Source organism: Gallus gallus, chromosome 2 (assembly GCF_016699485.2).
Source record: "Gallus gallus isolate bGalGal1 chromosome 2, bGalGal1.mat.broiler.GRCg7b, whole genome shotgun sequence".
NCBI lineage: Eukaryota > Metazoa > Chordata > Aves > Galliformes > Phasianidae > Gallus > Gallus gallus.
The window spans coordinates 135,987,626-136,012,849 of NC_052533.1; the positions used below are offsets into that span (position 1 = coordinate 135,987,626).

General features: G+C 41.7%; 1 protein-coding gene across 1 annotated transcript in view; it reads right to left on the bottom strand.

Moving 5' to 3' along the window:
- The window catches only part of SNTB1 (syntrophin beta 1), a 107,764-nt gene that overhangs the window by 19,540 nt on the left and 63,000 nt on the right, over window positions 1–25,224 (bottom strand). Inside the window, exon 3 of the mRNA NM_001005798.2 lies at window positions 19,304–19,511. Coding sequence (NP_001005798.1) covers window positions 19,304–19,511 — 208 coding nt within the window. The remainder of the gene's footprint in view (window positions 1–19,303; window positions 19,512–25,224) is intronic.

The following is a 25,224-nucleotide window of genomic DNA, read 5'->3' on the forward strand; positions in this document are numbered from 1 at the left end:
AACACACACCTTCCTGGCCAGCTAGCACCTGGATTTCAATCAGCCATCTCTCTAATCTAGAATGCTTCCATCAGATGTTCAGGATAAAAGTGAAGATCATAGAATCATAGAATTATATAATGACTTAGGTTGGAAGGGACCTTAAAGATCATCCGAGATGTTTGCTATTAGTAAATAACTTTGCAGCTGTTGTGTGCTCATGTCTTTTGAGTACATGTGGCTTAAATCTGGGATATCTGGACTCTTCAGGCTCCAAATGAGGGTGACTGTAAGCCTGCATTCTGAAACATCATTCATGAAAATATCATTAAAAGGTTGATGATAGCTGCCTACAACTACTATCAATATGTGGGATGGACTGTACCTCTAAGACAGCTCAAGTCTAGGACAAATGAGCAGCTGTGTTGTCTCCAGTATAAAGGCTGGATCCACAGCACAATAATCCTAGTACTGGGGAAAAAACACTACTTCTCTTTAAAATGGAGCAGCCTTCTTCTTCCAGACTTGGCTTAGAAGTCATAAGAAAAGTTTCTGCACCTTCGTCTCCAGTCCATGGAATCATTTTGTATATCAGGATCAGCCCCAAGAGAAAGGAATCATACTTGTGAATGGCTTCCAACTAGAGGCAAGAAAAAAGATGGGGAGATTTGAAGGATCTACTGCATCTCCTGTGTAACTGCTTAAGAATGGATACTGTTATTTAGTGCTAGAGAAAATCAGCTTCTTCCAGGTGCAGTCGAGGATACTAAGAGCAAACGCTACTATCTGATATGCTACACAGCAGTTTAACTGTGGGCAGATTTTTCTGTTCAAGTCAAGTTGCAGTGTTTTATGAGGTAGTTCATCCTCATCAATGGGCTATAATGGTAACTGCACAGGTGCAGAATCAATTTAAAGATACCACAGTTTCAACTCAGTCTTCAAAGATCGTTAATTTACAATTGATTCTGCCTTCAGCTGATCAAGTAGGTGCTAGATTAGGATAAAGTAGCAATAATACCCATTATCTCAAAAGATATACTCATTTTACCTTTCAATTCAATAAACGTGCTTGGATTTCTAATGATCTACTCAAGAACACTTGTCAACAGCAGAGTCAAATGCGAAAGCAGGAAATGGAGTTTTCATTTGAAAGCTGCTTGCATTTTTTAATGATGGTTCAAACACGTAAAACGTCATTTGAAAAGATTACAGTGTCTGTTTGGTGAAGGACAGGTAATCATCTATGTCTACGTTAAAACGGTAGTGACTGAAATCTGTCCCAGAAAATATTTTATGCCATTCTCTATCATGTTGTTTTTCCTAATATTCAGCCTCAGAAATGATGACCTTTCACGACTGATACCTTTTCAAGACTGACAGATTCAACTACTTCACTCAAGGGTCATTATAAATCACAAGTGCTGGAAGAAAAAAAAAAAAAAGTAAGACAGCAATACAGAAAGAACAAGATGTTTCTCTGTCATTGTTACTATGCTGTCTCAAGGACAGTCCAGAATACTGTGTCATTTCAGTCTATTGTGTCATTGATCAATATTCAGTAACACGGATGGACTGCATTGCAAGCATTGACCTCAAGCACATGAGTGAATTCACAACGTCTCGCGCAAAAATGCATTATCTTTAAAAAAGAGAGAAAATCTATATGCTATAAGCTTCATCAACTGGAATTTTGATTGCAAGTATTATTAAAAAAATCAATTATTAGAGTCCATATCCTTGTATTAAATAGATAAAAAGAGAACACCTCTGTTTGTGTCAGCACAATCACAGACCTTCACAAACTACTCAGAAACCTCAGAGATCAGATCTGCTTTCTTGCTCGGAAAGAAAACAAACATAATTTTCATTAGAATTTCTGTATTAAAAGTCAAAAGCTTCTGAGAGGCAAGATGTTTTTGTTTTTTTTTTTCCCCAAATCCCAGCTGGGCTCCAAGAGACCTCTGCTACCAAGCAAGTTTCCAGTTGGCCACACTTTGGCAGCCAGCAGGGAGAGCTGGAGACCACCTGTAGGCCCGCATGGTGGATCTCAGTACTGGTGGATGCAAGAACACCAGTAAACGTAGTAAACAAACAGTTACGTCATTTAATATCCAATTAACCAGGACAACATTGAATTTTAGCTACTCTGTTGTACTGTATAGTAAGTTTCACCATTAGGATTTTGTTACCCATGCTGGAGTGCATGGTATTGTGATCCTGGGAATATTGTGAGTGTAGGTGTCACTACAGTCTTGCAAGGCCAACAGAAAACTCTTATTTCAATACAGTCATCACCCTAACCCTCCCAAAGTAATTTCAGGAGAAGAAATGGCCAAGTGGGAAGAATGCCGGAGAGAAAGTTCAGATCTAGAGAATAACTGCAGTTTGTCACCGAGTCCTGTGATTTACTCAATAGCTGTCATCACTGTGTATCTGGTGCATGAAGAAATGCACACACATTGCTAATGCTGCAAAAATAAATGCTGCAAAAATAAATGACAAAACAGCTTTAACGGGAAACCAGCATTACCGACTTTAGTCAGCTAAAGCTCCCATGGGGATACTAAGTGTGGCTTGAAAATCAGTCTGAGGTTTGCTTGGTATTTGAAATACATTTTTAATTTTTGCTGATCCATCAAGCCTTTTTGTTTTGCTGACATTCCATAGTTTCAAGCTTTTCGTTGCAGCCAGGAACCTACAATAAAAATGAGAGCTCAGCTTTCATAAAATCTCTCTATTCCAAGTAGATGACCTATCCCTTTAGTAAAGGGATTCAAGCTAGGAGGCTTAGAGCTACAGTCAAGATGTGAGCTGCCATTTTCCAGCCCCCTAATATCCCCTTCCCAGACCTGATACTGCTTATATTAGAAGATCTGACAAGATCACAGCCCTGAGGTTTATGGCAAAAAAAACTTGTTTAATTAATCTACGATCTGTGACAAAATGCAGCAAATATTGAAGGGCATGTGTTAATAGGGAACATGAATATTCAACAGAGCCATATGAACAAGACAAACATAAAGAACCCTCTACTTGGCAGTTATCTATGCTGAGCTTTAAATTAGCCACACAGGACAAATGGATTTAGTGCTGTGCCATGTTATTTCATCGAGATTACTACAAGATAGACAATTAGGGCCATCAATCTACAGACCCAAATCCTACAAATATCAGCAAATTATATGCTAGAAGCTATGCAATTTTGAAAGCTAATGCTCTTTATCTGCTTTTAATTCACAGTGTTTCGTATTTTTGCTAAAACCTTAGCATGTAATTACTCATAGGACGATTCTATTGAGAACTGAACATTTCTTTAGAATAAATACTTCAGAGGAATAAAGTTAATTTCCAAAGTCAGTATAAATAGATAATATGCTACAGGTCCTCTCCTTAGAATTAAGCATTCCTGAAACATATAACTTACTGAAATAAAAAACTTCCTGCAAACTGCATTAGACTTTTATATCTCTTTACAAACACATCACATATCGGAAGAGAAAAATGCTTTTTGGCACAAGAGATACACAATCTCAAGATCCTACTGATTTCATCAGTGGAAGAATGTTTCCTGCTGCAGGCTAATAAATCACCCCAGCCAGCAAATGCCAGCCACTTACAGTAAGAACTGGCTGAGGGTAACACAAACTGTGGGGATCTAGTATCACTTCCGCTGCTACAGTGAAGTGCAAAGCCCAAGAGGATGAACAGGTATGAATATTACTGAGTTACTTCTCCTGATTCTACCCTCAGCATTAGAAATGTATTTGCACTGAAGACACTGAGAAATTTTGTAAAATTATTCATTCCATCTTTATTCCTACTATGAATATAAATCTTCATATTTTAATTGAGGCTTCTTTTTCAGTTTTATATATATTGATACAAAGAGTAACTCGGCTGGTAACACCAGTATAGGAGTGTGCAAAAGAAAACTGGAAACTATGTACTCCAGTGATACTCTCATATGCTAATACTCACAGAACTCTTTTTAGAAGTACAGCAAATTGGATTGGATATCATACCAGTGGTTTAATACCAAAATTTCTGGGATTTTAACTGCCATGCCCTTGTTGGCTTCTTCCTTTAGCCATATGGAAAATAGCCAAGCACAATTAACTATTTGTCAGAAAACAATCTATTAATTAACACCATTCTGTGAGAATGAGCTGAAAATCATATTTTTTGCTTGCCAAAAAGCTTTCATTTCTGCCTGTTTGTGTTCAGAACTAAACATAGCTACAGATACAATGCTTAACATAACTGACCAGTGGAAAAAAGAACAACTGCTGCCGAGATTTTTCAGAAACAGCAGCGAATGAAATTTTCTAAAGATAGGTAGGGGGGTCAGAAGGACGTCACCTTTTCATCTTGTAAAAATTCTTTACTGACAGATCTTTGATTAAACTGAGCAGAAATAGACCGAGTCCCAATTAAGATGCTCATATCTGTGGCTAGGCTTGAAAGAGAAAAGGGAAGGGAAGGGAAGGGAAGGGAAGGGAAGGGAAGGGAAGGGAAGGGAAGGGAAGGGAAGGGAAGGGAAGGGAAGGGAAGGGAAGGGAAGGGAAGGGAAGGGAAGGGAAGGGAAGGGAAGGGAAGGGAAGGGAAGGGAAGGGAAGGGAAGGGAAGGGAAGGCAAGGCAAGGCAAGGCAAGGCAAGGCAAGGCAAGGCAAGGCAAGGCAAGGCAAGGCAAGGCAAGGCAAGGCAAGGCAAGGCAAGGCAAGGCAAGGCAAGGCAAGGCAAGGCAAGGCAAGGAGAGAGCTGAGAATAGGTTGCAGCATTTTCTAGGCTTAACCTTAAACATATAGGACCAGACTTCAATTATATTTATACCCATTCAACTCTACTGGCATCAAAGGACTTGCTCCTAAATTGCATCAGATGGAAATCAGGCTAGCCATTACACATTCCCATGCATATAAGCAGCACCTCTTTAAAAGCATCATTTATTCAGAAGTACATCCTCAGACATCAAGCCTCCTCAGACAACTCAGGCAAAATCAGAAGGGAAAGTCAGCTACTGGGAATTTTAGGGGAGAACAGCAGATCAATGGAAGAAGGGAAAGAGATCAGAGGTGAAATCCCTTTGCTGTTATCTGCACATACACACAGCCTTCACTGCTGCTGAACCCTGGGCACCGAACTGATAACCTCTGGGGCTGGCACAGAATGTGGTGGCTATTTGGTTCCCCTGTACAGAAGCAGTCAGTGATCTATGTTACCTCTGAGACTGGTATTCTTGCATTTCACTTTTCCAGCAGAGCAGCCTGCAATGCTTCCGCTGCCAAAACCTTTAACACTGAAGCCCTCTACAGGTCCACAGAGGGCTACAGGTGCATAACAGCTAAGAGTTAGTGGTTGGTTCCTCATAAATGTTTTTCAGAACTGTTCACTCGCTTGGATGCTACCCTACAACCTCAACTCATTTCTTCTGCTTGTGCTTGCAACTATCCAAGCAGCTGTTTAAAATTATTTAGAGTTGAGAATGAAGTTTTTCTCAACGGTATCCAGGCTAATGGAAACTGATGATGTACATGACCTTTGATGAGCTCAAACAGCCCCTTGTGTCCAATCTGAAGTAAAAGAACACAGAGAAGCTAAAATTCCCCTCTTTGAAACCTTGCAGCTGCAAAGAATCAACCTTCTAAGGTTATAAAGGGTTCAGAAAAAGCTGGTCTTATCCTTTCCAATAGTGGATTGCTCCAACACCACCCAGACCACTGAATATTTGGTACATCTATCTATGACCCACAGTCTCAGCAGCACATCCCATGGCTACTCCTTCCATGGTGGGCACCCTGCAGGATCCTGTTAGCTCAGCTTCACCTTACCAATGCTCACACTCTCTTCTGATGCTGTCCCACTTTTCCCTACCCCAATCTGCATTCCTCCTTCTACACTCATCCATTTGGTTTAATTCCCACAGGCACAAAGATCACAGTAGAAACACAGTGACTAATGCATGGTTCCGTATTTCCTCCCTGCTCACATGGTTTGAGATTGGAGCAGGCTCTGTTTCTAGCAGTACTCTTCATGTTGCAATCTTGCACAATGGCCTTCAAGGTTTGGATAGATCCATAGCCTCCATTAATGTCGTTACTAACCACAGCAGTCTCCACTAAGACATCTTTTTTACTTCAACCTCTTGCAGCAACAAAAGGAGAAGCAAACAGCGTGGCAGCTTATCCTCAATAATCAACTCTCCCACAAAAGATGGAAGCATATTTTATCATAGAATCATAGAACCATAGAATGACCTGGGTTGAAAAGGACCACAATGATCATCGAGTTTCAACCCCCCTGCTATGTGCAGGGTCGCCAACCACGAGACCAGGCTGCCCAGAGCCACATCCAGCCTGGCCTTGAATGCCTCCAGGGATGGGGCATCCACAACCTCTTTGGGCAACCTGTTCCAGTGCGTCACCACCCTCTGTGGGAAAAACTTCCTCCTAATACCTAACTTAAACCTCCCCTGTCTCAGTTTAAGACCATTCCTCCTTGTCTTATCACCATCCACCCTCGTAAACAGCTGAGTTTAGTAGGGGGCCTCAAGAAAAACATCACATAAAAGGTTCCCAAACCATTACGTTCAGTTGCACAAATCCTCTCCATGCTGCTCCTCTTTGCAGTACCTCTGCTACCAACAGCTTCTGCCAGCTCTACCAATTCCCTGGGCCTTGTTAACATCTGGCTGCACTTTTGGGCCTGCAAATTTAAACCTCCATTTTGAAATTGTAGGTAGGAGTGTGTTAACGGACTCTTTAACATTATGATTAGGAGATCCAAGGGACACAGAATAGCAGAGCATCTTTTAAGGGGAATGAACACATGTGCATTTAAATATAAAGTTCTAATGCATTTCCTTTCTGAAGGGCCCTGCACAGCGCCTCACACATGGGATGACAGGAGATGAGGCCAGAGAGAATACCACAAAATGCTTCTTCTCATATTGATTTGCTCTTTTCATTCCATAAAGAAAGGGTAATCTTCTATTTCCATAGCAGGCCTCCCCTCAAAGTGAACTTTTTAGAGCCGTTTCCATAAACATCACTGACATTTCTATCATAAAGCACACGAAAGCAGTTGTATCCATTATTACACACCGGAAACCCACTCTGGCCAATGTCTGCAACTATTTTTAGTACAAGATCAGTAAAAGCAAGCATACACAGCAGCCTCTGCTCAGTAGAAAAGTATAAATAAAAAAAAGCCCCAACAAAAACACCGTGTGCTCACACTGTGTTTCAGGAATCCTCACTGTGGCTGACAATCGTTAGTGTCTGGTGATTAAAACCCAGGTGTTTCCTTCCAGTCAGGCTACCACTACTGTATGAGAACCTGAACTTCAGGGAATCCAAATAACATCTGAGCAAACCTCTGGTAAGTCCATTTGCCTTCAACACAAACAATACTGCACTAGGAACAGCAGCTCTGAGCACACACACACACGCTTTTCTTCTGGTAGACAGATGAATAAACGGCCTCTTTGCCTTCTTGAGTTTATTAATCACAGAATTATAGAATGGCTTAGAGTTCACTCATCAGGTCAGACTGCCCAGGGCCCCATTTGACTGGGCCTTGAATGTCTCCAGGGATTCAGATCTTCTCTGGGCAGCCTGTTCCACGCATACTGCACAAGTAGACACAGTCTTCCAAAGGAGGGGAGGAAACTCTGCTTAAAAATCTTGAAATATGTATATTCCAAGGTATCTCCAGATCTTCGAGATCTTCGAGATGATCCTCAACAGTCTTGAATTGGAGCTGGAAACAAGTTGGAACCTGCTGAAGCTGCTGTAGTTAACCACTCTATTTCACCTTCTGGAGAGATAGCTCACTCAACAGTGTGCCATTTAAGTGCTGCCATTTTTCACCTTCTGACCCTTCTCATCCCCTATACTGAAATAAGACTAAGCTGTGCATTAATAAAAAGTATCAGCACAAGTGGATTAGAAGAGGAAAATGCATAACATCACTATTACAGCACAAGAAAAACATGACTTTGTGTGACATTTTCAGCAAGAAAAACTCTACAATGGACTGTGTATTTTTTCCATGGGTCCTATTCTGTGCTATTTCTCAGATTCATGTACAACACCTCTGATAAAGCTGCATTACTTTCATGCAATGTGGTAGCACCAAAAAAAAAAAAAAATCCAGTGTCATTCCAACAGGTTCTGCCACGAGGTCTGGGATGTTACAACAGCACCCAATTTCTCTACATGTACGGTACATCTGACAGTATATTCCCCATGCTCCATGTGGGTGTGAGACAACTTTTCTTCCCTCATGCCCACTTTCTGCCAGGACTTGGTACTGCTTCATCCAAAGTCTAATATGAACATCAAAGATTCAGGCTAGACGTTAGGAAATACTACTTCTCTGAAAGGGTGGTCAGACACTGAAATGGGCTGCCCAGAGAGGTGGTGGAGTCACCAACCCTGGAAGTGTTCAAGGAGCATTTGGACGTTGTGTTGAGGGACATGGTTTAGTGAGAACCATTGGTGATGGGTGGATGGTTGGACTGGATGATCCTGTGGGTCTTTTCCAACCTTGGTGATTCTATGATTCTGTGATTCTATGACTGCAGCTCTATGTACTTCAGGTTTTTCCATTCATTTCACTTGATTTTCTGCTTCAAGCAGTAACGTTTCTTCGGCCTTATTGATTAGTTTTCATTGCATAAAGAAGGGTCCATAGCCTGTGTGCGACCTCCAGAAATCACTATTATTCTGCCTTTGTTTCCCTGTTCCCTGCAGCAGGCTGTTTAGGTTTTACATCAAAACTGAAAATATTGCTTTCTTATGCATCCATTGTGCAACTCTTCCTTCCTTTCCTAATCCTAAAAGTAAGGAAACGAGCCAGGAGAAGGATACTGTGCGTGTTGAGGTTTTTGTCCATCTTTCCACATTGTTGGTGAGAAATGTACTGTCTCTCCCTAGATTTATAATTGTAAAAAGAGATCAAAATCTGTTCCTTTGAGGGAAGTGTTACTTTTGTCAGTGATCAGAAACAGCTGCTTTCAAAATCAGCAGTGCTGGCTGTTTCTGGGAATTCAACACTTGATCTTAGGAACTTTTACTTGTAAGGATATAAGAACTTTGCTGAAGTATTGCTAAATAACATGTTATGCAGTTGGTAATCCAAAACTTACACCACTGCTTCCAAATTCCTTGAAATGCCATGATAATCATTACATGGTAATCTCCAACAGGTTTAAATCTAGTGTTATTCAATGGCTGTTCCCCAAAGTAGATTCCTTTTTGGTAGTAAAATCATTATCTTGCTGCTTAAACATTCAGGCTTTCCTCTCTATTTCACAGTTCATAAAGCACCTTTATGATGTTGAGATTTTTTTTTTTTTCTGAACAGACAAAAGATGGTTTGTTTTTCCTGCTTTGATTAAATCCTACATCCCACAAGCAGTGAACCTGTGATACTGTTTTTAATTGCCTGCCTCTATTAAGATGCCTGCACTGTATGTCTTTTCCGAAGCCCCAGCGCAATTCTGCTACGTGCTTGGCATTAGCTCTGCCAGGTCTGAGGTTAATATGTACACCACACAACTCATTAGCTGTGCATTACTATCAGAGCCAAAAATCAACATGATTGATCCAACAATATGTTTGGGCTTGGGACTGAGACTCAAATGAGGTCTTAGCAAAAGCAAAGGTCAGCAACTTGGCACAAATTCTGCTGTGCACAGAGAAAGCTTTTCTTTCAAACTATTCATCAGGGAAGGTACAAATGACAACTAATACAGGCCTCATTAAAAATGAGAAGAGGAAACCCTGCGGAGAGGGCAGGGAGGCTCCCGCGCTATCAATTTGCTATTTTATTTCAGTCCTTTGCTAAAGCTTTTATTTATGTTACAGTATAGACAATGCAGAGGTTAAAGGTAGCAGTGGGTTTTGGGGTGTAGATGACTAGTTAGAGTAATTATCTTGATGTGCACTATCAATTACAGTCCGGTTAAACAGAGAGAGTAATTCTGCTGATGGAAATAAATCTTCAGAATCAAAGGATCTGCGGAAGAGAACCTTTTTTAATCAGCCCTATTACTTCTTTTAGTTAAAACTCCAGTGTCAAAACATCTCCTGTCTTAAAATAACGAAAATAAAACAGACACTCATATGAGAGTGGGAGAGAAGAGGAATGATAGAAGAAACCTTTTCAACCATGGATTTGTTTCAAGTACAGTTCTTACAAGGATTTCACTCATAACTCAAGCACTCTTGTCACAGCCAGGCTCAGAAATCAATGCTTCAAAATACGCTATTTTACATATGGTATCATCGTGTTCTTTTCTTTCTCAGTAACCGAGTGCGTTGAAAATGCTATTGATACAACAATTAGGCTGTAGGAGAAATACTTCTTTGCAGTCTCCAGAGTTGCTGTGTTGCAATATAATGGCCTAATGGCACATTTTTGTAAGGGCTGTCATGGTATTATGGGTATAATTTTATTTTTACAGGATACGGTAAAAGGTAAAAGGCTGGCGTTAATAGCCTCGGGAACCTATTACACAAACAGAGGTTGAGGATTAAAATTGGACTGGATTTGTAGAGTTTGCATTGAGTAAATGTCTTGCCATACTGAAAATTATAGTGCATGTAACTTATCCCTCATCACTATTTTTTTTTTAACTCTCCTATTCTTCTAAAGGTCAGTCCCTCTTTCCAACAGAGAACACAGCTTCTTCTCAAGGTATTTTTAGAAAACTGTTTATTTTTCTCTGTTAGCAGTTGTTTGGCAAAACAGGATACAAGGCATATTGCTTCTGCTTTCACCAACAGCTACTCTGCTGTGTTGCAATATCCCTCAAACATTAACTATCTCATCTGCCCTAAAAGCACTTGTGGGTAGGGACAACACACCTCTGACTGGAAGCTCAAAGGGAGAGCAGGATAGGGCAATGCAACTTAAAAACACAACAGAAAAAGCAAAAAAAATCCTCCAAATTGGGGCCTTTTTACTAGGAACAGCACCATATTTGCCTGTATTCTTATTCAGGATTAACTGAGGGTTTTGGTGGGGCTGCAGGGCAGAAGGAATAGGTTTTTTAATGGCCTATTCTGCTGCTTTCTAATCAATTTACTTAAGCTACTAGTCAAAATGGCTGAAATGGGAGCATTGTTGTGCAAGAGAAAAAAAACAAACACTGATGACTGGGCTAAGAGGAATTCACATTGGGCAGAGCCTGAAGGTCAAAGTGCCCCTCATTTCAGACTGAATATGGGTTGATAGTTGGACTGGATGATCTTCGAGGTCTTTTTCAACCTTAATAATTCTATGATTCTAATGGACCTTTCTATTTCCCTGAAGGTGATTTTTTAACTTCAGGAGACAGAAGAGAAAAAGAGAATAAAGGTAACACCGAAGAAAAAGAACACAGCTGGGCAGGCATCGATTTGACAGCAGATGCTGAGAGCTTTCCTGAGCACCACAGCCTCACTCCTGGCCTGAGAAGGGTACCCACAGAAGACCAGGTTTCACATGCATTCAGAAGATGTCTCTGCTTCCTTATGCAGTGTGGTTTATTTGTGGCATTTACGTCACATGTGAGAACTAAGGAGCACTGCTGTCCCCAATTCTTTCACTGTATTTCTTGCAGTATTTACTGTCAGAGGCTGAGAGAAAAAAGGAGGCCTTTCACCTGCTTCAGGAAGAAGAGGATCAAAGCCTTCCTTCACACCATACCTACTCACTCCTGCTTTTTTTCTCAGCTGAACTTGAATGCACATACATTCAGACACGGGCTTTCGGAGCTGTGCAGCCCCTAAGGTGAGCTAACCCAGCATCTGCATGAAGGGTGGTGGATCCTCGCAGATAGATCCAACTGCAGCTGCCAAGGCATAAGATAGAGAGTGGTGTTACATACAAAAAAGAGTTAAGTTCCAGAGTCTTAATGGCCTGATCCATGGAAAGCAGCTGTGCTCAGGACCATGCTAGGATGTGCTCCTGAAGACACAGCCCTGCCAAAAAAAACAGCTCCTACAGTCCAGCAGGCTTCAAACCTGCCCCATTTCCTTATGGCATCCTTTCCTCCTTCCCTTTCAAGCCCTGTGTTCCTTCTGCCCCAGAAGCAGGGGCAGAATCTGGGATCCCAGCAGTACCTCTTGTCCTCCCTAAGCCCCGCTGGAGCAGGCATTACAGCTCAGAGCTCACCACTCTCCTGGCGAAGGAAGGGAAAAGTTAAAACCAGAGCAGAATGTCATTAGAAAGAACCTTTTTCCCTCTTTTCTGGGGTTTATGTGGATCATGAAATCAGAATGAGCCCTGCTGAAACAGTTAGATCAAAATGTAGAAGGGAGAACAGGCACAGTGTAATTACTTCTGCTGGAATCTGGCCAGAGCCAAGTCAACTCTTGTGGGAAAGGCAAGGGGACATGCGGGGCCTCATTTTATACTTTGGCTCCAATTCTGAGAGAATGCTTTTACATCTGAAGGCTAACACAGGCACAATAGCATTCACCCACTGTACAACCGTGCTCCATAATTATCTGATCACAGGTTTTTGTTTATTCTGCTCTACAAAAACCAAGCTGTACTGAAGAGTAACTTTCAAGCTCAGACCTTTCACTCTCATACCTTCCATTTACTACCCTAATCCTGTAATTTTCATGATTTATCAGCCCAATTTTTACACTTACTCTGCTTTCCAAGCCCTCTGTACTGAGCACTTCCTCCTGACTTAGGTTTATCATTTGCTCAACTTGGCTCTCATCAGCATGTGAAAGAATAGCATGTGTTACAGTAATGAAATGACTGTTTTTAGCTAGAATTTTTCTTAATATATCCATTTATTGAATGCACTTAAAACAACAAGAGATCGATGTTACTGTTGATGAATTGACGTATGGACCTCACTGAATCTGAGAGAGGAAATTACTACATGCTACTTCAGGTTTACGTCTTTCCTTAGGTCAGGCTGATCGCTATCCCAGATAATGAAGACTGTTAATGTAATTAAGTACTCTGCTGTGGTGTTTTACAAAGCAAACAAATAAGTTCTGGCGTTAATAAGCTACGAGGTTAAGTGACAGAGGGCAAAAAACAGGACTCTTCATTTCTACTGAAGAGCACCACAGCAAGTAATTAGTCAAAATTTAAAAATACAATTTCTAATTTAGGACACACATGATTTTCCAATTTGAGGTATGTGTAATCTACAGAAGGTCAGATTAACGTTAAGGTTATGACCATCTGTTTGTTATCAGTCTGACAATTCAGGTGTTCTAGCCATTCAGGACAGGACAGGTCCAAACTGCTTTGCTTGTCTTACGGACGGGTGAAGAGAGACAGAGACAGAAGGAAAGAGAGAGATGGAGAGAGAGAGATGGAATGCATGGATAACTACTAAAGAGTACTGAGACTGAATGGAGAAAAAAAAAAAGCTGTAAAGACTGGAAATCCATAAGAAGACCACACTACATGAATACAATTTCCTCACAAGAAAAAAAAAAAAAAAACCCACACTGGAATTATAGTTTTCTTAGCAAACTCCAATGTTTCTAGCAGGTTATTTATCTGGTTAAGCAATACACTGATTTGCAATATGGGTTAAAACAGTACAGCTCAAAGTTCACTGCAGTTTCAGACTAAACACACACAGGTATTTTCTCAAGTCAGGATGAAGAGCTGGGGATCAGAACAACCCAGATTTATCTCTTCAGCACAGCTGAAGAGCTACGTGCTGCCCAAAGAGGCAGCCCCATCACCCAGACCCTACACCTCTGCCACGTGTTCTCACTACTCTGGCACTGGAATCTGCATTTTCCCCCCAAAGTGATGAGTTTTCTGCCAGCATAACCATTTGATCTGGCTCATTACAGGGCCAGATGGGCGCTGCTACCACAGTGATGGGAGGGCTGGGAGAGCTGAGGGGGACAGCAGCAGCCAGCCCAGAGCTGCACATGTGGCCACATATCTGCATCAAAGGCACCGCAGCCAGGGATGCAGCCATGCCAGGGATTTCTAAATGCTGTCCAGCACCTGCTGTGCTTTTATACTGTGTCACAGGAAGGTGGTTAAAAGCAGATGCTCACGCTGTTAAATAAAGTCAAAACGCTTTAACTACACGACGACAGGCTGGTGGTTTTCTCATGCAAAGACGTTTTAAGGTCACTGCTCAAAGTCTGTTCTAGAAATTCAGGAATTATATAAAATTTTAAAACTGAAGCTTCTCTTCTCTTCTTTGAAAACTCACAGCCCTGTGATGAGAATAACAATGTGGCTCTGTTGCTCTCTGCTTGTTTTTCTAGCCAATGAACATAGGTGCAAAGGAAATGGTAAAACAGAAACGTTTTCATTTCATACTGGGGGAAAAAAAAAAAACCTTCAAATAGGTTCTTGTGTCATTTGTCTAAATCTTGTTTGGACAGCTTGCACGTCCCACAGTCTTGCTGCTATCACTCCCTGCTCAGAATTAGAGGGAAAACGGGAAGATAAATACAATGCTGAAACAGACAGCTCCATACTGAAGATCATTGCTATGACATGTCCCACACTTCAGCTCAATATACTGATATGGTTATCTAAGGTCTGAGGAGACTGAACAGCCTGTAATATATTAACACATTTCTCATTTCAGAGATAGCGTCACGAGCTGAAAAACACCTCTAATTCATCGTGCCCGTGTGGCTATTTCCCCTCCATATCAGGTATCTTTTCCGTTCTCATCTCCCCATCAGATTTCTGAGAGCAGTGACACGTTTTCCTGGGGTGTGCAGAGCTATATGAACGTGAGTGAAACGCTGGAGCTAAGATCCAGCAAGAAAAACCAAGAGAAGCATTTTTCTCGCTGCTTCAAATATTACCATTATAAAAGCCAACTTGCAGCCACCCCTATTTTCAAGTTTCTCAAAGGAGCCTTGAGACCATTTTAGCACACCCATTGTCTGCTGAGACGTTTGGCATTCAGAAAGCAGAATGTTCTCCGGCTACAGAAGTGGTTTTTCTTTTTGCCAAGTCTGCATTTAAAGCATCACCAGAACAGAAAGAACAATGAGAGGCAGAGACGTGGGGGTTTCTTTTCTGGTTGGTTTTTTTGGTTTTTACTGACCTAGCTACAGGGCTGGCGCCTCACTGCAGTTCCAATGCTCGTGTAGCCAATTGCTGAATAGGAAAAAACAACCTTTGCAAAACCACTTTGTCCGGAACACCTCACTGTGTTTGCATTAAAGACGCAAAAATGGAGATAAAACTTTTGTCAGTAGTATCTCCATCTATTGGAACAGACGTTATGAAGTGACAAAATAAACCATCATTTCCTTGATAAGTTGACTCTCCAGCACAGGAGCAGAGCTTGCTTCTCACAAAGGAACTCAGCAGCAGCTGGGTAAGTGTAATGAGAAAAGCAGAAGTGCCTGTTTCAGCTCCCCTTTAACCTACAGGATGCCCAGAACCATAAAAAAAGTGGGTGAGAAGTGGAAAAGACATTTCTAAAGTGATTCAAAAGGACTACTGGAAAGAAGAGGGGCAACTAATATGCACATGGAGAAGCTCCTCAGGACTGTAATTGTGGCCTTCCAGTACTTGAAGGGAGCATATAAACAGGAAGGGAAATGGCTGTTCATGAGGGTGGATGGTGATAGGACAAGGGGGAATGGTCTTAAACTGAGACAGGGGAGATTTAGGTTAGATGTTAGGAGCAAGTTTTTCACACAGAGGGTGGTGACACACTGGAACAGGTTGCCCCAGGAGGCTGTGGATGCCCCATCCCCGGAGGCATTCAAGGCCAGGCTGGATGTGGCTCTGGGCAGCCTGGTCTGGTGGTTGGCGACCCTGCACATAGCAGGGGGATTGAAACTCTATGATCATTGTGGTCCTTTTCAACCCAGGCTATTCTATGATTATGTTACTTCTACTTCTGTATTTGGTCGCTAGAAGTATCTTTACAGGGAGCCCCCAGAAAAAGGTTAAGATTAAAAGCCACATGCAGCTGTTCCCTCCCACTTACACACTTGTTAATCCCACAAGTTTTGCTAGTTAAAGAGAAACAGAAGAAAGGTTATGGCGAGTCCACACATTTCATTATAAACTGGTACTTGACATTTCTGTTAGTTGCAGGCAAGTTTTAGGATGCCAGTGTTTAACATAACTCCCTAATCCTTGTCTGGCTTCAGAACCCCTTCTGTAAGGTCAAGGATAGGACAAGGTTAGTGTTTCTCTAAAACAGGGAATTTGGCATCTCTAATGACTGCTTCTGGCTGTTTTTCTCCTCACCTATAATAAAGCCACACAATAGTTTGCTTTCTTCAAGTGATGCAGGGCGTTTTCTTTACCTGCTGATGGGCACATGCACACACCCTGGGGCAAAGGCAGGGAGTTCCTTGCCTCCTGACAAGGCTGACCTACAGGACGGAGCGTTCCTGCCCATAAATTTAGGGCAGTCTTATCAGAGTTCAGTGAAAGTGTAAGAATCCCATTAGCATGCAATTGCATAGTACTTTAGATATCCTACTATTTATGTTAATGTTACTCACCTGAGGGAGGCTCAGCTAATGAATCTATTTTTGTAGTAACGCAAAGGTTGAAGTTTAGAGCTAAGTTTAGAGCAGAGGCATATAAAAAATGTCAAACCAGGAAATAGTTTAATGAAAGCAGAGAGTAATCACAGCAAATTACGGTGAAAATTCTATGGGATTACATTTTGCATTCCCCAGACAGCCAAAGGAATTCATCTCAATTCGCATCACTCCATTTTACTGAGAACTCACTGTGACGATATGCTGTGTAAGAAACATAATCCGATACCACATAGGCTGTCTTAAAAGTTACAGCCTATGAAGCTTGCCAAACCTGAGTTCAGATTTCTTCCAACTGCTACCCATGGAAAAATGGCAAGATACGCCATGAAATATCAGAGAGAAATTAATGGCACCACTGGGAGGAATACAAGGCACATATTTTACTTTGTGGCTGCTAATAATGAGGTCGCTTCCCTCACAGTTTTGCTTTCTAAGCTCCAGCATTTGAAAACTAAGGAACAGTGAACGTGGAAGGGAAGTGCACCCCAGGAGAAGGAAGTCAGTGTTCCTGGTGTTGCTCCAAAAATCACTGCAGAATTTTGTTTCTGGCTAACTTGGGTTTTGCACGTGGAGCACAGAAATGCCCCACGGTCAGCACCCAGCCTGGCTGACTTGAACACCCCTGAAACAGCTCCACTTACAGTTTGCACCCTCCTCTCCCACTCTGCAGGTAATCTTTCACATGCAGAATTTACAGCCCAAAGTTCAGTAACAAACAAAAGCAACTTAACATAGATTTTTTACCATATGTAGGGATTTTCTCTACTTTTACATGGGTCTCCTAAATAAGAAGAAGCTGGGATCTCTCGACCTTACTGCGTTACTATTGCAAAGCTCTGGATGGTTAGTTTAGTTAAGAAAAACATTAATTTTTGGTTACAAGGCTGTTACAAATCTCTCAAGGCCAGCTCTTGATGACAGCCGTTGTAAATACCCTGGAACTGCAACTTGGTGCTATTAAAAGCAACACACATGTTTTGCCACTAAAATCAGCAGCATCTTGGACTGGCCCACGCTCAATAACATGAACCAATACTGTGGTCTATAAGGCAGAATGAAGAGAGGAAAGAAGTGCGTGAATGGGATGTCATGTAGTACCTGTCAAGAAGAAGACAGATTAAGTGTATGTCCCTCTTCCACATGAAGAAACATTACTTCCAGCTTTAGGAAAACAGAAATCTTGCACAGTTTTAAAACAAAAGCATAGATTACTATAAATGTCCCAACAGAATCTATTCAGAATCCAGCCCATCTCCTATCCATGCACCCTATTTGTGCCTGTGCTAAGGGACCACGCTCAGTCTCACAGCGCCCTGCATGCACCCCACTGCCAAGCACTATTGATCACACACGTGATAATAAGAACAGGATATTCACAAATAAGAAGCATGTAATGTGTCCACTTCAAATGATCTGTTAATTTACTAAGTATAAGGTATACAAAACCTGCTACAGAGTGGTTACCCTTTCAAGGGCAAGGATTTTAGGACAGAAAAGTACTTGCACACTCAGCTCTTCTTAAGTTTATAGAAATGGATATAAAGAGAAAACAAGGTCCAACACTTTACAGCTGCCCAGTTTAATGCTATGAAAATTTACTCACTGAGGCTTTTGTGTTTTAAGGAAGGGCTGAGATTATTCCCCCCAGATTTTCACACTCCCTACAATACTAAATGCAGCCCTGTGCTGTTTCCCACACGGAGAGACAGGAAAACATATAAAATCTGTCTGCAAAGTTCTGCAGTCTTTGCCTTGTTACAAATAGCATGGTCTGAGCCCTGTTTGACTAAAATAAATACTGTGCCCTTTTAAAGGATCCTAAACAGAAACATGGCAGCTGTGCCTGTGGTTCCTGTGTTATCATCTATAAAATCTCAGACACATCTAATGGGTACAGTACCCTTTGCAGGACAATTACAGTCAGCTTTCTGCACGTATGCTGGAGGCTTAGTTTGAAAGGGTGGTACGCAATATAGTGACCTCTTCTCCATGCAGCCCAGTTAGAGAGGCTGAGGGGCTCTTGATGGCCACCAACACAACACCTGAATGGAAGGTATATCTAGGCACAATGCTAATGCTGTTACAGAAGCCAATTCACATCTAACAGTTGGTACAGTGCCTAAAATAATTTCTGATTTAAAAGTGCAGATTTAAGACCAGATGATCTCCCACTGGTACCATCCCTGTGCATTCAGAGGTCTGAGCTCTGCAGCTCACTACATCCAAACTACTCCAGAACCAAACACCAGCTTTCCTCTGCGGTATGAAATACTTCGAGACTCAAACTGTACAAGACATGGCAACAGAACTGCAGTCACAAGCTCTGTCTGTCATGAAGATCAGCTCAGATGTGGCTCCCAGGTGCAGCAGGGACGCCTTGTTCTCCAGACTATGCCTGACCCCTGCAGCCAGGCAGGGGGGTGGAACACAGACCAAGTCACTGATTACTTCCCAGGCCAGCAGCAGGATGGAGACTATGGCAGACAGCCTCATATACATGATCAGGAGAAGTAAGGTAGAGGAGTCTGAGGCTGGCATCAGATTTTTCTGACACACACCCCACACCTCACCTGGACAGGTCATGAGACTTGTGATCTCCCAGGAAAGCCTTTACTACTTGGTGTACTGAAGAATCAAGTAACTTTCCAGTTACATTAAAACAAAACAAAACAAAAAAAAAACATGAAATTTGGCACATTAAGAAAAGAAGGGTCTTCAAGGAAAGCTAAATGAAAATCCAGAGCCTCATACAGCAACAAAGAACTCAGACATGAAAATAAGAACATTTCCATTACCTTTTCTGCAAGCCAGCCTAGATGTCTAATCTCTCGACTTCCAGCAATCCCTGCTTTACCCAGCTGGTCTCTGACCTCTGCAATCACCCTGGGGATGAGATCATTGACACTGGAGTGGATGGCATTGAACCAGGCCTGGGCTGTAGCTGAGTCCTTACTCCTGAGAACCACGGTGTGCTTGGCATCAGGTGAATGAACTTCAATAAGTCTAGAAAAATGGGGGGGAAAAACATTATGTACACTCAGATACTGGTTTATGACTACATTTATTACTTCACTTAGTGATAGCTACCAGTTAAAATGGAGGATAATAATTTCAAGACCTAGCACTAAAAACTTACCTTTACAACATATGAATAGAATGAGATCCTCTAACTGAAGTTAGGTCTGCTCTGATGTTACTGCAAATTACTGATCTTTGAGAAGGTCTGCCAATGCTGATCCAACCCCACATCTGGCAAGTCAATAGGAGTTTCAAATACAAAGGCAAGAGGAGCATTCATTCATTGCTTTAAATAATACAGAAGTTTTTCCAAGTGGCTACCTATCTATCCTTCCCGCTCAGTACATTCCCCAGGCTTTTCACCCTGCCATGGTACCCATCAAAAAGCAGAAGGAGAAGCTGAAATTGAGTTGCCACCTTCCTGGTATGTTAGCTTATGCTAACATAAGCTGTATTATTAGCTTATAGCTAATTAGCTGTATGCTTGCAGCACACCGATAGTTTCTCAATATGCTTATTTTATACATACAAAACGAAGGGAAGCAAAAAACCCTAATCCTAAACAACAGAATTTTCTTAGGACTACACTGTAGTTTCAGTGACACCACTCAGCATGAACTAGAAGCCAAGTGTCATTGGCCTTACCCAGGAGTAGCAAATACCCACAACGTTCCATTTAGACCCTGCTACCAGTGATGGCAAGAAAGCACTAACCACAGCCATATGATTGCTTCTGGCACACATCTTTTACAGTTTTCCGAAGTCTTGTAGGGAGAGATGTTTTTCCCCAGAAACATGTTTAGTAGACCATCCTGTGGGCTTCTACCCCACAGCTGTGGTTTCAAGAGCACAGACAAATAGAGCTTCAGGAAAATGGATCCTGTCCACTGCGGTTATGAGAACTGTGCCAACACCTTTACGAACAACAACAAAAATGCTTTGAGAGACAATTGCTGCTATTTCAGCACTGCTCTCAGCGAAGTGAAGTTAGTAGGAATTAATTAGTACTGTGGCTTTGTGTGCTCCTCAAGGCTTTGTGGATCACTTTTACTTGACCATTTGCTAAGTAACCCACTAAATAATAGCCTGCTTTACCTTCATGTAGTGATTATAAAACCAAGCTCTGCTCATTGCCCATCGTTGAACTGCACTTAAATTTGTGCTTTTTCACTATAAACACACAGTGCCTTGCCCTGAATGTTACCCACACAACTTCAACCGCAGCTTTGAGCCTCAGCCTTCTGTCTTGTGCATTGCTGCCTGCTCTCTGGGACACACGATGACTCCTTTCTCCATTAGAAAAGTAATTAGTTCAGTGGAATTTATTCAGGTTGAGGTTCAAGACTACTGTAATGCAAATATTTGTTATGCAATTACAAAATCCTGCAATTCAGAGCTTGACTAACAATTAAGAGTTTTTAATTAATTGATTAAAACCAAGCAGAATCCAGAACAGAAGGCAACTCAATCTGTGTAGCTCTCTGGGGCTGAGAGGATGAGGGCTGCTCGTCTCTTGTTTGTCCATTTTGGGAAGGGGAGGTCTCCAAGCAGACATTGCTCTAAAGATAGAAAAGGTCATGATTTTCCAAACAAAGCAACCGAACTGTTCAGGGTTCTAAATGACTGCTTATATAGTTAAAAAAGTGGGATTATTTTCCAGAAACTGCTGAGCCAACACAATAGGGCACTTTCCTCAGTAAAGGCATTGGAACTCAGCATTTTCTGAATGTAACAGCTCTCATGTAGCCACTCCAGAATGCACTGAGTGTCCAACTTCAGATATTGAAAGGAAAATTCCTTATTATATGAAGCAGATCTGGAGAATAAGAAAATTCCATTTGCAGATAAGTACTTACTTTGATGACTGTTAGTAACAACGCACAGCCACCACACTGCTTTGCCTTCCTATGAGCAACATCGCTCTCCCAGCATCACGTGAGCTTGAGTTTGAATTTGTACATCTAAGCAATGGTAACAAACTACACAGACCTGGATTTTCAAACCACGTTGTGGTTCTTAGCAAAATGCTGCTCACTACTTACAGAGCACTTTTTGGCACAAGATCACAAAGCGTTTCACAAGTGAGTTCAGTGAGAGTGTCCCTGTTTCACCCAGGGGGAAAAGCACCCAGAAAAGCATCCAGATGAGACAGGGAACAAGCCAGGAATAGCACTCAGTATTTTCTGCACTCTGCCTCTCGTTTCAACACTTCTTTTAAAGAGAAAAAATAGCTGGACAGCATAACAGTGTTTTAGCAGCCCTGAAAAATGTTATTGCACAGTGTGGATTTTGTCAAACAATGCTCTTCGCAAAGCGTGTGGTTTCTATAAGAGAACTCCCATCTCCAAAGTCACCACATCTCACGTTGTAAACAGAGCGCTGAACAAGAACTGCACAGACACAGAAGAATTTGCTGCTTTCACAGTTGCAAAGGAATAGCAAGCTCCTCTCATTTCTTTTAAGCTAGAGCTGTGGCAACCTCTGGTTTAAAAATACATTATCTACAGCTGAAAGAGGTTCCAAAGGCAACTTGCTTCCCTACAGCTCGGAGTACACTTCAACTCTTACTTTAAGCAACTGGATACAGACAGGTAGTTTTTGACTTGAGCTTTCTTTGAAGTGTATTTCCCTCCATGGTGGCTGTTTGCTATTTCTGCAATAGTTTTGTCCCCTAAAATAATGAGCACTTAGACTTCAAAACTAGGGTGCGCTATTTCAGTTTGAGAGCTCATAATGTATCAGTGTGTAAATTCTAGTACACGTAGGCACACACACACAGCATCATGCTTGCAAGAATACTTACTCTCAGTGACTTCTCATGGGGTTATTCTGGGGATTGCCTGTCAGCAATCAAAGCTGGATGCTGACGCACTAACAACTACAGACAGACTGCCTCATTCCATCACTTGAGTGACAGCAAGATTGGACAAAACGCACTACATTTATCAAAACTGAATTCAAAACAGGAGTAAATGCTGCACTGACAGCACTGAAATTGAGTCTTGTCATCCACTGCACTGGTCCAGCCTAAGGAATACGTCAGCAAGTGTCATTCCTGTGCAAGCTGCCAGGCAGGGGATCGTTTTTATTCCTACGGTGAGGATTAGAGTCTAAACCCTTAACTGCCTGAACTCTGCAACTGACTGTTTGCTATGGGATCAGTGCGCTAAACTATCTTTAAGAAGCTGGCCTTACAGATTTCCCCTCAGAGATCCAGAACTGCCATCTCTGCGGCCACACGGTGTGGAGATCCTGACAGAAATTCTCTTATAATCCTCCTGGTAAGCTGTGGGTTCCTGCTGCAATCACATGCTGAAAGCACTACATCCCTATCAACTCTCCTATTTTCTGCCCTTTGGTCTAGCTGCTTTGTTTCACCAGTCCATTTGGGTGATGCTTTTTGTTTAGCAGCTGACTGATGGTATTTCCATATTTTTTGAAAAGGAAAAAAAAAGAAAAAAAAACCCAATGACCTTAGTAAACTCCAACACTAAAGTACTTAAATGCTTCCAAGCAGACCAGCCGTTGTAGCTTTGATTTGTTCCTTGGCTAAACTGACCACCGCTTACTGACTTATGTTTATCTGCAGTTCAGTGATAAAGTTCCCTTAATTCCCCACGGAATTGAAATATTTAGGGCAATGCCACAGCTGTGTTTATTCTCACACTCCACCACAGTTATGTAAATACTGCATATGGAGCTGTTTCTGATAAAGCCCATACCAACCCAAAGGAATTATATGTTAGCTCTAGATGGCTGCCAAGATGCACGGCACCTCTCCAGCTTGGCAATGCATATGAATGATATCACATTTTCTCAGCAGACCTCGTAATAAAAGAGTAATTTTCTCTCTCCTTGTCAAAGAGTTTCTCTGAGCAGAAGAGTATTTCCAGCATCCCATTTTCCACTCATGGAACATAGAGGTGACACAAAACCCAGCACCTCCAACGCCATAACCTTGCTAAGAAGCCCAACCTCTCTCCCTCACTGCTTCCAGAGAATCAGAAGTTGAAAGCAAATGTTTGATAGACCATTCCACATTTGATAAGGCTTCTGTGTAGAAGCGTTCATTATCTCAGAAATACTCTTTATCAAATCTCTTGAAAGCACTTCTCCCACCACCATTGGCTCCAGACCAAATCAGGCACTGCTTTACACTTTGTGCCTTTTCCTGGGTCAGACTATGTACTCAGTGACTGATTAAAGCATGGAGCAAATCCCTTGAAGTTAATGATAAGCTGGAGCCAGAGTTATTCAAGTCCATCACGCTTCTTTGATATTGCACCAATATAGCCAGGAACAAAACACTCTGCTGTGGACTTTGCAAACTTAAAAAGGGATTGAGGGCCAAACTGCTCATGCCATTCCCTTTCCATTGTCTACACAGGAAACGGTGGTAAATAATTTTGTTGATTGTTGAATAGAGTGTAGAAATAGAGGAAGTCTTCCCGCGTTGAGGGGATCTGGTGAACACAATCAAAGATACCGATTACATAGCTACAATTTCTTATAAAATAAAAACCAAACCATTGAGGTTTTCGTTTAATTCTCCATGTAGCACCAGGAGATGAACCAGGAATAAAGTTTGTTAAAATCAAGCAATGGAAATATCGAGCTGAGCCGCCCAGGAAAATATTTCACAGAGACAGTAGGCCGTGCAATGAATTCCCCAGCATACAAGAAGCATGTTTGTTTGATGCGCTTAAACGGAGGTGAAAGCAATTTTACAAAGCAAACACTATTTGGCAACCAAGTAGAAATTTTCTATGTGAAAGTCTCCAGGTCCCCTTGCTGTCACAACGGTGCTCGCTGTGTTAAGTTACTTGCTGACTTTCCACTTACAGCAGTCACTGCAGATGTAGCTCCTTGCTTCCTGGGAGCTGGACTAGGTTGATGTCCACACAGAGGGTGTATATATCACTAATGAGCTGTCGCAGTTGATTTCATTTCCATTTGCCGTGAATGGGGCTTTAATAAAAGGGCTATCAATGGAGTTGCACAGCATGCAAGTAAGGGAAGGATTTTGTTCTGCAATGGACTTGCTGACATCACCATATGCCAACCTGCAGAGCATGTCATGAAATGCCTTTTCTACCCATCATGATGATGAAAGCCATTTAATACTTACCTAATGTCCGTGGATGTTACAGAGCAGATTTCTTTCCCCATATTGCACAAAAGATCTCTTATATTTTTCCTTCTTGTGTTTTCCCTTCATATTTTCATCACAACAGTACTAGAAAGAATTGGATTTAACCTCAAAATGATGCTGCCTAACATGGGTGTCCAACCTTTTGGCTTGCCTGGGTTGCACCGAGTGAAGAGTCTTGGGCAGCATATAAAATACATAATATATTTGATACATGTAAGTAACAAAACTTTTGTTATTATTGTTAAAACATAAAAATAGAAGGGCAACAGAGACATGGAACTGACAAGTTGGACATGTAAGGCCAGAAGATGCTGAGTTTGCTGTGATCTTACACCGAAGCAATTCTCTGACAGTAAAAGGGAAACTATTAATGCTAGGAAAATAATTGTCAGGTGGAAAAGCTGCACCTCTAGTAAAGCCTCAACCAACTCCAAAGCACACTGCTCCTGCAGTCTGAGCTGAACCTGGACAAAGTAAAAAGCAATTGAGTGTGGCTGGTAATAGCAGCAAATGCCCCTTCAGATTGAGACAGCTCAGAGACAAAGG